This window comes from Aspergillus steynii (genome assembly GCF_002849105.1).
Source record: "Aspergillus steynii IBT 23096 chromosome Unknown P170scaffold_8, whole genome shotgun sequence".
NCBI classification, from domain to species: domain Eukaryota; kingdom Fungi; phylum Ascomycota; class Eurotiomycetes; order Eurotiales; family Aspergillaceae; genus Aspergillus; species Aspergillus steynii.
The window spans coordinates 878,573-890,508 of record NW_020194405.1 but is presented as its reverse complement, the minus strand read 5'-3'; the positions used below and the strand labels follow the sequence as shown (position 1 = coordinate 890,508).

The following is an 11,936-nucleotide window of genomic DNA, read 5'->3' as shown; positions in this document are numbered from 1 at the left end:
CCCCTTGCTTTTACCAGTCACCAGCCACCCCATATTCTCCCGCCGCCCCCGTCAACATCTTTCCTATCCCTACCACGAAGTTGACGGTGAATATAGTATCTTCCTACATTAATTCTCTTTCAGATATTACGTCATTGAGTTTGTATCAATCTTTCATTTCAAATGATTGGCAAGATAATTCCCTCGGTGAAGCAGCAGCGAAGACTGGATCCTCATGGTCGGTTGAAATTCCAGCTGCGGTCGTTCCATACAGATTGGAATGCAAATGTCGACTTTTTCCGCTACACAAGAGGCCGCTTTGTGTCCAATGAAGAGCACGAAATGGCGATACGTCATGTTAGATTCAATATGACCGAGCTGGCAAGGCTTGCTGCCGAATCGGTTGGCTGTTCTCTTGCACAATGCGCTCGCATCGAGAAGTTTCCAGATGGAATGTTCAATAAATGTTTTCTTTTCATAATGCAAGACGGCCGAGAAGTCGTGGGCAAAGTACCGAACCCAAATGCTGGGCGAGCTCACTATACTACTGCCAGCGAAGTGGCCACGATGGATTTTGTAAGATGCAATATTATCTTTCCGGTATAGGTTCTGGCTTCTAATTTAATCCTGCGCATTTAGGTTCGAAATGAGCTGTGTACTCCAGTGCCCAAAGTCTTAGCCTGGAGTTCTAGAGCAAACAAAACCCCTGTTGGCGCCGAATATATCATAATGGAGAAAGTAGCAGGAGTTCAGCTTAATGAACTTTGGCCAAAACTTGATATCAGGGACAAGTTTGCAGTCGTTAAAGCAATTACCGGCTTCCAAAAAGCCTGGATGTCGACTTCTTTTACTCCGTATGGGAGCCTTTACTACGCATCCGACTTGGGTAGCAACGATAGCTGCATTCTTGTGAAACCGAATGGATCTGAAGTCAAAGAGCATCGCTTTGCTGTCGGCCCGTCAACAGGCCGTGAGTTCCTCGATGACGGTCGGATCGCATTAGATTTTGATCGAGGCCCTTGTAAAGCTTCCCAGACCATCATTGGCACAATCGTCTGCTCACCTCTGAAATCTAGGGAATAGCGCGGAGCAATATAAGTTGGCAGTCGGTCTTCGAGAGATATTCTGTGTGCGAGAAATGGACCAACTCCCCCGGTCGCCGCTATCGCTATATGGCCCTGGCACATACAGCCCTTCTCGTCCCAAGAAAATAGCCGCTCTTCAAAATTATCTTCGTCTTGTTAAATATCTTCTGCCTTTGGAAAGGTCATTTTCATCTGTCTGTTTGTGGCACCCCGATCTCCACGCTGAGAATATTTTCGTGAATCCTAAGAAGCCCTCGGAAGTGCTGGGCATTATAGATTGGCAATCATGCGAAGTATTGCCGCTCTTTGACCATGCTCGTCAGCCATACTTTCTTGATTACGATGGCCCGTTGACAGGTCTTGATCCCCCGACATTCCCGGAGAATTTTGATCAACTTGATGCTGCGGAGCAAGCTGCGGCCCAGAGCCTGTACTTGCAAATGTCACTCTCCGCTTTATATCGAAGGTTCCTGTTCACCAATAACAAACCATTATTCGATGCCATGGAGTTTCGATGGTCCACGAGTTTTGAACTGATGCTACTTGCCCAGAATCTTCTTGTTGACGGGGGGGCTTTATACCGATCCAGATTGCTGGATCTAGAGAAAGAGTGGCCTAGCCTCCCGGGCGTTCAGGCTGCTGGAATACCGTCGATTCCGTTTCACTTTTGTACTGACGAGGCCAATTTAATCGAGCAAGATGCTGCGGGTGCAATAAAAGCCATGGAGTTAATGCAGCGGTTGAAAAGGTCGTTGGGCCAGCTGTGGCCTGAGAAAGGAGTTGTGCAGCCGGATCAACATGATGAAGTCAAAAACCATTTAAACAAAGCTAAGATGGAAATTTTTGATCGGCTCGCACTTTCGCATGCGGACCAAACCGCGTGGAATAAATCATGGCCATTTGATGGCTAACTGTGTGGAAATACTCTTCGCTATAAGACTTTTATACCCAAGCTCGCCTGCAAAAACTGTCTTCTACAAGAAATGTGTACCTATGGTGTCACCCTCGCCTATATAACCTGCTTATGCTCGGAAAATATATCGGCCCAAGGCTTACAGAAGAGGTAGTAAATAAATACATGCTTCAATAGTTTGTTAAGAGTCCTGGGCCCTGTCGGCCAAGAAGGGTTCCCAATTTAATTAATTGTTTCGGGATTCTCATGGCATCTATGATCCTCATAATTCAGGCATCTCTGTAGGCGGATCCTTCCAATAGATGAGTGAATGCGACCATGTGAGCAGGTAGGTACTTAAAGCCTTGCCATGTAATAAATCCCTGCAGTTCATTCACTGCGCCGCCCTGTACATCCCACCAACGCGAGGTGCCCCGCTTGCAAACGACCACAACAACAACCGCCCACCACCTTCCTTTCCCATCTTTCCTTCCTTTCCTTCCTTTCCCATCTCTTCCCTATCAGACCTCTGTCTCCAAACTCGTTCAACTTCCCTGACGCGACACCTTCGTGAGAAATCAAATCAACATGTCCCATTACCAGGAGCTTCTCAAATGTTACGTGATCCATCTATCTCTTCCTTGATGGATGGCTGTTTACTCTGGCATTAACCATTTTCTTCTGCTAGGTTCAACGCCCTCTACTCCAGAACTCTCGACCTCGTCGGAGACTACGCAGGCGATGAGCTGTTCATCATCGAAGGCGATTCCCTTCTACTACACTGCCTCTCAGAGGATCAACTTGACTTCTCTCCCGGCTTCCAACTTCTCCATGCGACATACCTGGTTGAGAGATTTCTCGCACAGCTCTATCAACGAAAATGCAACTTCCACATTGTTTTCTTCGCCCAGCATGCTGAAGCCTGCGTGCCTCCTCATGCAGCTGCAGATGACAAATCGAAGTACTTGCTGGCCCGTGAAGCTATCTTACAGCATCTGACCGAGCATTTGCCTCGAGTGGCTTCATCTATCCAGGTGCGGTCGTTTGATGCGTATGAGTGTTCGGACTTCCGCGGTTATCTTTCTTCGGTCGGGGCTTACTTTTTGATGTGCCACGACGGAGCTTTTTCGGGACTTCAGCCCCTCAAGGACGAAAGCAGTGAGGACGAGGACGAGGATGAGGGTGAAGAATACTATGTCTCACCGGGTGAGCCGATCGTCGATGTTGCTTCGCCAATCCGGCATACCAGCATTTTACTCCGGAAGATGATTCTTTGGTTTGTCTCGAACGGGTACAACATAGCGCTTATCAGCATGCTTGAGTGTCGTGATACAAAGGTAGGACGGATGCCCACTCTTTGTATCAAGTCAGGGCTAACAATTTCAGGTCATGGCAACGATTTTGGAGGGATCGGCGCGCGCCGCAAGACAAGTTTACAGCACTGTTGAGGATGAACCTCTGGATGTTAGGCATCCTTCGGCGGCATACACCCGTCAATCCGAAAACCTCGTCACTGCCGGAAATATCAGCCCTGCATCATCAATTTTAAAAATTCCATCTGACAATCCGTCGTCCAAAAGTCCCAAGCTTTACGCCGTTCTGGATGAGGTCTCGGATGCTCTTGTGGGTATCCTGAAGGAAACCGACCTTCATTTGAGTCAGCGAGAGCTAGCTGTGGCGCTTACAATAAGCGCCATGTTAAAGTCTACGCGTTCTAGTGGCGATGACATTATTCCAACTCGAGCGATGATACTGCATATCGCCATGATATCTGAGTGCCGAATTGATAAGAGATCTACCAGCACTACGAGCTCGTCGCGTGGACTTTTGTTTCTTCGACGCTTTGTGAAAATACTATTCCAAACCATGAGATCACCGTCGTGGCAACGCCTTATTCGCAGCAAGTCAACTGTCTGCGATGTAGCTGACATGCTGGATGGAAGGCTTTTTCTGCAGACATTTGACTTCCTGGCACATTGCAATGAACCTTCCAACATCAGTGCGTCTGTCGTCGGCCGATGTGATGAACTAGCTTCTCTTGTAAAGCGCATTTGTGATGTCAACCTTAAGTACGAGCTCCCCGTCGACGCTCTCAGTCCTGACAACAGAAGCCAAGAGAGCTCGCTTTGGAGCGATAACGGAGTTGCGAGCCAGAGCCTATCTCTCAAAAATATCACAGGCAACTTGGATGACCTATCCACTGTTCTCCCTTTCAGCAACCCCATCATGAACCCCCATTTGGACCCAATATCTCTTGCAGTTGACAAATCTTCCGAAAGCGAACTGGATTCAGGCACGCCAAGAACTTTCCAGGAGTTGAGTCACTGGCACAACCACAAAAGGCCCCTGGACAATAAGACTAAGGCTCCAATGTCGGCAAGACAACTTGCTTTTATGTATCGTCGCGACCAATGGTTTATGGCCGAGATCAGAAACTATGCGGAAAGCCTCACAAACCCCACAGGCGGGATACTGCAGCCGGAGTCCGTCTTTCTCAAAACCATGCAGGCGAGGAATGAGAACCCTTCCAAAAACACATCCGCACACTTGTCTCAGAAGCAGGCATCAATCAAGAAGGTCTCTACACAGCGACTGGGCAAATCCAAATCAGGAGGGCCAGCTTCTAGAGCCCAGGCTGAAGCCTACCACCAAACAAAACAGGCTAAGACCCATGAGAAATACTTCAATGCTTGGAAATCCAGCCTCGCTACATTTGAGAAGGAATCCAATTACACCAAGCGCTACCTGAAAGTAACCCTGTACCTGAAAAGCCTGTCCATGGAAAAGCGAAAGGTCGTCGAACCCGAGGTTCTGACTTACATCATTCACATCCTAGTCAATCTGTGGATAGGTGAATGTAACGCAAACCGGAAAGCCAATTCGCTGCATATTGTGGCGCTCATCTGGCATACCGTTCTTCAAATCCGAAACAGGCAAGATGTCACTGAAATCATCGCAAAATGTGTCAACGATACCATCAAGGCGTTGCGTCTTCCAGCCATCGATGTTCAATCCGATTTTCAACGGTCCCTTTCTTTCTCATTTGTGTCCCTCTCTTCTCAAAAACGGAATTTGAGCATTGGAATATCCCCGACTGAGTTCCAGCTAACTCATGCCGGCCCATACCTGGACCGCAGTATGGGTTCTGCGCCTGACCCTCGTGTTCACGAGTTTGAGCCGGATCAGTGGCAACGAGAGATCCTTGATCAGATCGACGCGAGAAAGAGCCTGTTTGTGGTGGCCCCGACTAGTGCAGGAAAGACTTTCATATCGTAAGTTATTATATCACCGAAGCTATGGTTGAACAGTGATACTTCTAAGTGACGAGTGCTAATTCAACTCTTTTCGCAGGTTTTATGCAATGAAGCAGGTTCTCGAGGAGAGTGACGAGGGAGTCCTAGTTTACGTCGCTCCCACCAAAGCTCTTGTCAACCAAATTGCTGCCGAGGTTCAGGCGAGATTCTCAAAAACGTTTTCTCACGGGGCAGGAAAATCTGTCTGGGCAATTCATACTCGTGATTACCGGATCAACAACTGTACAGGTTGCCAGATCCTGATTACTGTGCCGCATATTCTTCAGATTATGCTGCTTTCGCCATCGAATGCAAAGACATGGTCATCGCGGGTAAAACGTATCATCTTCGATGAAATCCACTCTATTGGCCAAGCAGACGATGGTGTCGTCTGGGAACAATTACTCCTTCTCGCTCCTTGCCCGATCATTGCATTATCTGCAACCGTTGGCAACCCGCAGGCTTTCAGTAATTGGTTAAGTCTCACTCAAAAGGCAAACGAAAACGAACTCAAGATGATTGAACACAAAACTCGCTATTCGGATTTGAGAAAATACGTCTACAACCCGCCCTCTGAATTTCTTTTCAATGGCCTATCTGCGCCCACCCACCTGGCCTCGCTCGGCCTTGATGATAGCCCGCATATGATTTTCATGCACCCAGTCGCAAGTTTGATCGATCGGTCGAGAGGAATGCCCGATGACTTGACGCTGGAGCCACGGGACTGCTTGGCGTTGTGGAATAGTATGGAGAAGCACAAGACAGAAGACTTTCCACTTGATGACGCTCTTCGTCCCTCAGTTGCTTTGCCGAACTTTGCAGCAAAAGCTGATGTCATTCGGTGGGAAGCAAGTCTCAAAGCAACACTGACTAGCTGGATGAAAGATTCTGAATCGCCTTTCGACAGAGTTCTTAATGAGCTTTCAATAAATCTACACAACAGCATTCGGTCGCCGCTCCAGAAATCCTCTACCAAAACCCAAGACTCAGGCACCGCTCGTACAGTGAGGGCCAGTAGCCTCCTCGATAGCACTCTTCCACTCATCTGCTCTTTACATGATCAAGGCGCCCTTCCGGCGATCTTTTTCAACTACGACCGGAGCTGGTGCGAGAAATTGTGCAAGCACATTCTTACCGAGCTCCAGGAAGCAGAAGAATGCTGGAAAGCTTCCAGCCCTGTGTGGGAAAAGTGGATCGCGGGCTGGGAGGCATGGAAGAAGACTGAGGAGAAACGCGCCAAAGTGAAACCGCCAAAAGGAAAGCAGTCTAGTAATGATGAAGAGGGACGCTTGTCGCGAACTGAGAGGATGCAGGAATCTGCGTCAGTGGAATCAAGCCCATATGATTCGTTCGACCCTGATGAGCCACTTTCCGGATTTCATTTGGCAGATATGAAGTGTCTTCCACGTTCAGAATTCGATTCGTATGCCAAAGAGTTGCGGAGACGATCCATCCCTGAGTGGCTCATAGATGGTTTGAAACGTGGGATCGGGGTTCACCATTCCGGATTGAATCGCAAGTACCGCCAAGTGTGCGAGATCTTATTCAGAAAGGGTTATCTCCGGGTCGTCATAGCCACCGGCACATTGGCTTTGGGAATCAACATGCCCTGTAAGACGGTTGTGTTCTCTGGCGACTCTGTCTTCTTGACAGCACTTGGATTTCGTCAAGCAGCCGGTCGAGCCGGTCGTCGAGGTTTCGACTTCCTAGGAAATGTCGTTTTTCAAGGTATCGCCTATCCCAAAGTCTGCCGGCTGCTCAGTTCCAAGCTCCCAGATCTCAATGGTCACTTCCCGATCACAACCAGCTTGGTTTTGCGCTTGTTCATCCTACTCATCGAGTCTGGCCAGGCTCCGTTCGCCGTGAAGGCCATCAACTCTGTTCTATCGTGTCCCCGAATCTACCTTGGCGGGCCGGAGGCAAAGCACACGGTTCTGCACCATCTTCGATTCTCGATCGAATACCTGCGACGGAACTATCTTCTCGATCAGTCAGGCTCTCCATTGAATTTTGCAGGAACCATATCCCATCTCTACTATACCGAGAACTCGAGCTTCGCATTTCATGCATTGCTCAGCAAGGGCTACTTCCACCAACTCTGTGAAGACGTCTATCGCAACCCTGAGGTCGTCACACGCACATTGATGCTTGTCATGGCCCATATTTTTGGCCGACGCTACCTTCCTCGGAAAACGATCGAGTTTCACAAATCCGCTGACAAACATTCGCCCTCAGTCGTCTTTCTTCCTCCCTTGCCAAAAGGAGCAGCCAAGGCCATCCGAGCTCACAACAAATCTACCTTGGATATCTACGCAGCATACGTAACCACGTTTATCAAACAACACATCAAAAAAGCAGACTGCACCCTTCCGCTCACACGCCTCAAACAAGGCGGCGACAAATCCCCAGCAGAGCTCTGTCCAGCTCTGCCTGTCCTCCCTCCAACCCTCGTGAACTCCCCCTTCGTCGCCCTGTCTGGCCACCGCGACACCTGGACCAGTATCTCCCAGCTGTGCAAGATGGTCCGCAGCGGCGTCTGGCTCGAGCAGTCTGTCGTGCCATATGTGGCCATCGGCCCTGAGGAAGACCACGCGCCATTAAATGCGTACTTGTACGACTTCTTCAGACACGGAAATGTTCAGGCCCTAGAGACTGGGAACATGATCCGCAAAGGTGATATCTGGTTTGTGCTGAACGACTTCTCGCTTGTATTGGCGACTGTTGTGACGAGTCTTGAGAATTTTCTAAAATTCGCGCCGAATACCGATACAGATATGTTGGATGTCCAGGGGAGTGGGGATGCGTATGATGAGGAGCTTGATAAGAGAGCTATGGAGGCTGGGGATTCCTCGTCTGATGTCCTTTCCGAAAGTCACCAGAAGGCGAGTCATCGCAAAAACCAATCGGGCGGCGGCTCTGCCGTTACTGCTCCGGTCAAAGCTAAGAAATCGAAAGTGTCTGAGAACTGGGACGATGAACTGAGTGATGAAGAGACTTCTGAGAACCCAGAGCTAGACATCAGCTCCTCCCCAGGCATCACTGGTCAATCTAACGGTCGCACCACTGCTTCTAATTCCGAAATGTCCGGCACTCAACACGAGGTGCTTGAAGAGCAGCGATTGTTAAAGGTTTTAACGGGATTCAGATTGCTCCAATCTGAGTTCAATGGGAAATTCAAAGCCATGTGGGCCTAGTATCAGAGTCATTTGTTCAAGGTCGAATTCGTTTGGATTTGACATTGTTTGGACCCGAGCCACTTTTTGGTTCATACCTCGAGAGGTTATGTTTCTTTCTTATTATGTTCTGGAATGATCTCTGTTCAACACAAATTTCATTTGAAAGATCTATTCTGTTCTGTTCTGGCTGAGTATCGTTATCAAACTGATTGCTCATTTTTGTCCGTTTGGAGTCTGCTCTTTTTGATTCCAACTAAAGAACAAATATCCATCCACAGTCCTCGCGAGATTTCTCGAAGGGCTCCGGCGCTTTCAACCTGTGTAGTTATTTCAATTAAAAAATCCTCTCCGGAATGGTCTTTGACTTTACTTACCACAGGATAAACAACACAAATTATCACACTCACCCATATCCAGATAAACGAGACAACCACCCATCCTGTGAAGAACTCCCGATTGTAAACATACCGTGTACCAAACAACGTAAACGGCACCAGGATGACAGCGATCAGAATGAATCCCGCACTTGCAGTCCACGCTATTTTCTCTGCTTTGCGAACAAGCACAGGATCCATAGGCTCGATCTGCTTGGACTCAAGATACTCTGGTATTTCGCTCTTCGACGGCGGTGTCATCTCATTGACTGAGGAATCAGAAACAGGCTGCTTCTCCTTTGACTCGAGAACTTCAGGATCTCCAGTAGACTGAACTGCGATCCCCAGGATTTTATTCGACCGATCAATATGTCGCGGATCAGTAGACGTGTGCTTCCGCGGAAAGACGAAACTCAACACCACTGCGGAAACAATCCCCACTCCAAACGAGGCCAGATTCCCAGCCACGGCATTCGTCTCGTCCCCTGTCGTCGCGACACTGATTGTCCCCGAGCGTTTCCACGACGTCACGAACCAGACTAGCACACCACAGCAGAATCCAATCCAGGGCGCCGCGACGGCAGCGACTGTGGACATGCGGCTCCAGAGTAGGATCAACCCGACCGGGACAGCGGCGCCTCCGACGATCACACCCAGCACGGTTAGTAGCCAGGTAAGGCTGAGGCCGACGGCGTTGAGGATGCAGCAGAAGGCGGCGAGGACCAGGGCATAGGCGGCGATGGCCCAGTGGCTGACACGGACTAGTGTCGCGGAGTCGGTGTCCGGGCGGAAATACGTCTTGTAGACGTCGAAGGTGAGAAGGGATGAGACGGCGATGAGCTCAGCAGATGTGGAGCTCGTGACTGCCATGAAAAGGAGAATCAGGACGAGGATGGCGCCGCCTTTGCCGAGGAGCGTGATTGCAGTTGCGGGTGCTGATAGACCGGCTTCTACCTGCTGTGCACTTAGGGGGTTGGGATAGGTTGGGAAGGCCGGGTTGTTGGTTAAAGCGGCGCAGCCGAGGCCCATTGCCGTGGCGAAACCGAATGGAATTCCTGGGTATCGTTAGGGCTGAAGGAGTGGGGGTCTGAGAGGGGAGACATACCATACCAAGCGATGCCTCCGAGCATGTATGCTTTGACTGATGTTTCCGGTCTAGAAGCAATCGCTCGTTGCCAGTATGCCTGATCAAGCCACACGGTGGTGAATCCCGCGATGAGCAAATCAATCGCGAATATTAGTCCTCCCACCGAGTGTAATGCAAGATACGATCCTTCTGTGTTTCGATTGATCGGCATGTTCTCTGATGCCTCTTGTAGCAGCTCGTACAGCTTCCCAGGGCTACCGACGAGATCACTTGTCGCGGATATCAGGAATCCAAATACCAGAATAGCGACGAGCAGGATGACAGTATGCGTATAATCTGCGATGAACGTCGACCGCAATCCACCAGCAATCACGTATGCCGCAACAACAGCCGGAATGAGGAAGTTCGCCGCGTACACGTTCATGCCCGTCAGCGCCTCGACCACTTGCGCGCCTCCTAGCACCAAACACGCTCCAACGAGCATATTTGTCGCCAGCGCATTATAAAGATACGTCAGATGAGCCAATTTCCCGTGTCTCGCGAGGACAATCTCCGGCATCGTATGCGCGCCCGGCGCATTCGCCTTGATTTTGATCGCGATAAGCGAGAAGAGAAGAATCTGCAGCGTCCCCATGGCGCCGTACCACATTGGCCCGCAAACGCCATAGTTGTAAGCGAAGGTCGAGCTGGTCAAAAGCGTCGCAGACCATGTCCAGGAGGAGACGATCCCCGCGGATATTAAACCCGGCTTGATTGATCGTGAAGCGGTGTTGAATTCTTCGGCGCGGTGGGTAGAGAAATTTGTATACCGGTTCTGCATCCAGGTTAGGCAGAGCATGAAGAGGGCAAAGACGCCGCCGATGCCGATCACGATGCCGTATCCGGCTCCTGGGGGTAGAACTCTCAGTTCGTTTGCCATTTCGCGATGTGGTGATGGCCTGTGTGTCTGGGGTAGTGCTCATGCTTCAAGGTCAGTTGTCTTATACTAGGTACCCCGCATGCGAGATACTCTTATCGCTAGTTCATGTCGTATCATAGCGACTCCAATTCCTTCCCCAACTAGATCTGACCACTAGAGAATTGCGATAAGCAGACACGGGATGAACTTGAGTACTCCAATGGCTTTTGGGCTTCAAAGGGTTTACGGGACGGGGAAGACCCGGCAAAGCTTATCATTGCCCCGGTTGACACACGGGATCAGCGTGACAGTCGCAGCTCCATCAATGTTTTGTTGATAAGCACAATCAAAGTTCAGTTGGAGACAAGCCTCGTGTGCTTTATCAAGCGACTCGAGGACTGGACTGCATTTATGCGCGTTGCGGTTATCATCAACCGGAGTTTTGGGTTGGAGAATAGACCATGCATCATCATCCTATTGATAAGCATACAAATAAACAACCATATTAAGTCACTTTTTATCTGGACGAAAAGGAAGACTTATCAGTCACCCATCTCGCCAGGGATTGGATTCATCAGACATAAAAGGTTGGCAAGAGGGACTTGGCAGAGTCTGAGGCCGAAGCTCTCGGAAATAACACAATCGACGCTAACCCCATACGGCATGATCTTGTTGCCATGCTGCCTTGTCGCCTTGTCGCCTTGAACTGGGAGATGGCACGTGATGATCGCTCCTCTTTCGCCTCTGCCATCTCGAAAGAATAAAAATTCCAAAGTACTATACCAGACAATCGGTTTGCTGACACTGTTGAGATTAAAAAGTAGCGAGAGGTGATTTCCCCCCTTTTCTCGAGTTACATAACAATTCAGGAGCCATTGTCGCTCGTGTAGCTGTGAAAATATACATTGAACCCCGGAAATAGAAGTTACACACAATGAGGTACCAACCATGAGTGAAACCGCCAAAAATCTGGAATATGAGTTGCCTAGAATACAATTCTATCGCTATAGGCGGCATTATACCTAGATAAAGAACGAGAAAGAGAATTTCAAATCTCAAGATGCTTGAATGCAAACTCCCGAGGAGCGGATGACTAATTTCCACGTGACTGTTCCTATCAGCACAGCTTTTCCTTATCAGGAGATTTTTTTT

The 11,936-nt window shown here is 49.3% G+C and overlaps 4 protein-coding genes across 4 annotated transcripts; 2 read left to right on the top strand and 2 right to left on the bottom strand.

Moving 5' to 3' along the window:
- Nucleotides 1–75: 75 nt before the first annotated feature.
- On the top strand, nt 76–1,975 carry P170DRAFT_513098 (uncharacterized protein; the record flags this gene model as incomplete). The annotated part of the gene is made up of 3 exons (XM_024855061.1): nt 76–555; nt 619–1,000; nt 1,056–1,975. The coding sequence occupies exons 1-3, from the start codon at nt 163–165 to the stop codon at nt 1,973–1,975; spliced, it is 1,695 nt and encodes a 564-aa protein (XP_024700311.1). The 5' UTR covers nt 76–162.
- A 508-nt stretch (nt 1,976–2,483) lies between these two features.
- Nucleotides 2,484–8,770, top strand: P170DRAFT_440175 (putative DEAD/DEAH box helicase). The gene is made up of 4 exons (XM_024850016.1): nt 2,484–2,572; nt 2,645–3,293; nt 3,343–5,228; nt 5,308–8,770. Coding segments are annotated over exons 1-4 (5,673 nt in total). The 5' UTR covers nt 2,484–2,570; the 3' UTR covers nt 8,444–8,770.
- P170DRAFT_415917 (sodium:solute symporter family protein) lies at nt 8,626–10,889 on the bottom strand (the record flags this gene model as incomplete). Its single annotated transcript, XM_024847091.1, has 3 exons — nt 9,905–10,889; nt 8,800–9,854; nt 8,626–8,742 (listed from the first exon to the last, which is right to left on the bottom strand). Exons 1-3 carry the CDS (start codon nt 10,803–10,805, stop codon nt 8,626–8,628), a joined length of 2,073 nt encoding a protein of 690 aa, XP_024700309.1. The 5' UTR covers nt 10,806–10,889.
- Nucleotides 10,890–11,087: 198 nt separating this feature from the next.
- P170DRAFT_271368 (uncharacterized protein) lies at nt 11,088–11,788 on the bottom strand. The gene has a single exon (XM_024843143.1). It carries the CDS (start codon nt 11,732–11,734, stop codon nt 11,327–11,329), a length of 408 nt encoding a protein of 135 aa, XP_024700308.1. The 5' UTR covers nt 11,735–11,788; the 3' UTR covers nt 11,088–11,326.
- Between the last annotated feature and the right edge of the window lie 148 nt (nt 11,789–11,936).

Coding starts and splice junctions, on each gene's coding strand:
- P170DRAFT_440175 (XM_024850016.1), top strand. Junction 3,294..3,342: donor TTGAGTGTCGTGATACAAAG/GTAGGACGGATG, acceptor TAACAATTTCAG/GTCATGGCAACGATTTTGGA. Junction 5,229..5,307: donor GCAGGAAAGACTTTCATATC/GTAAGTTATTAT, acceptor CTCTTTTCGCAG/GTTTTATGCAATGAAGCAGG.
- P170DRAFT_271368 (XM_024843143.1), bottom strand. CDS start 11,734: ATGGTTGGTACCTCATTGTGTGTAACTTCTATTTCCGGGGTTCAATGT.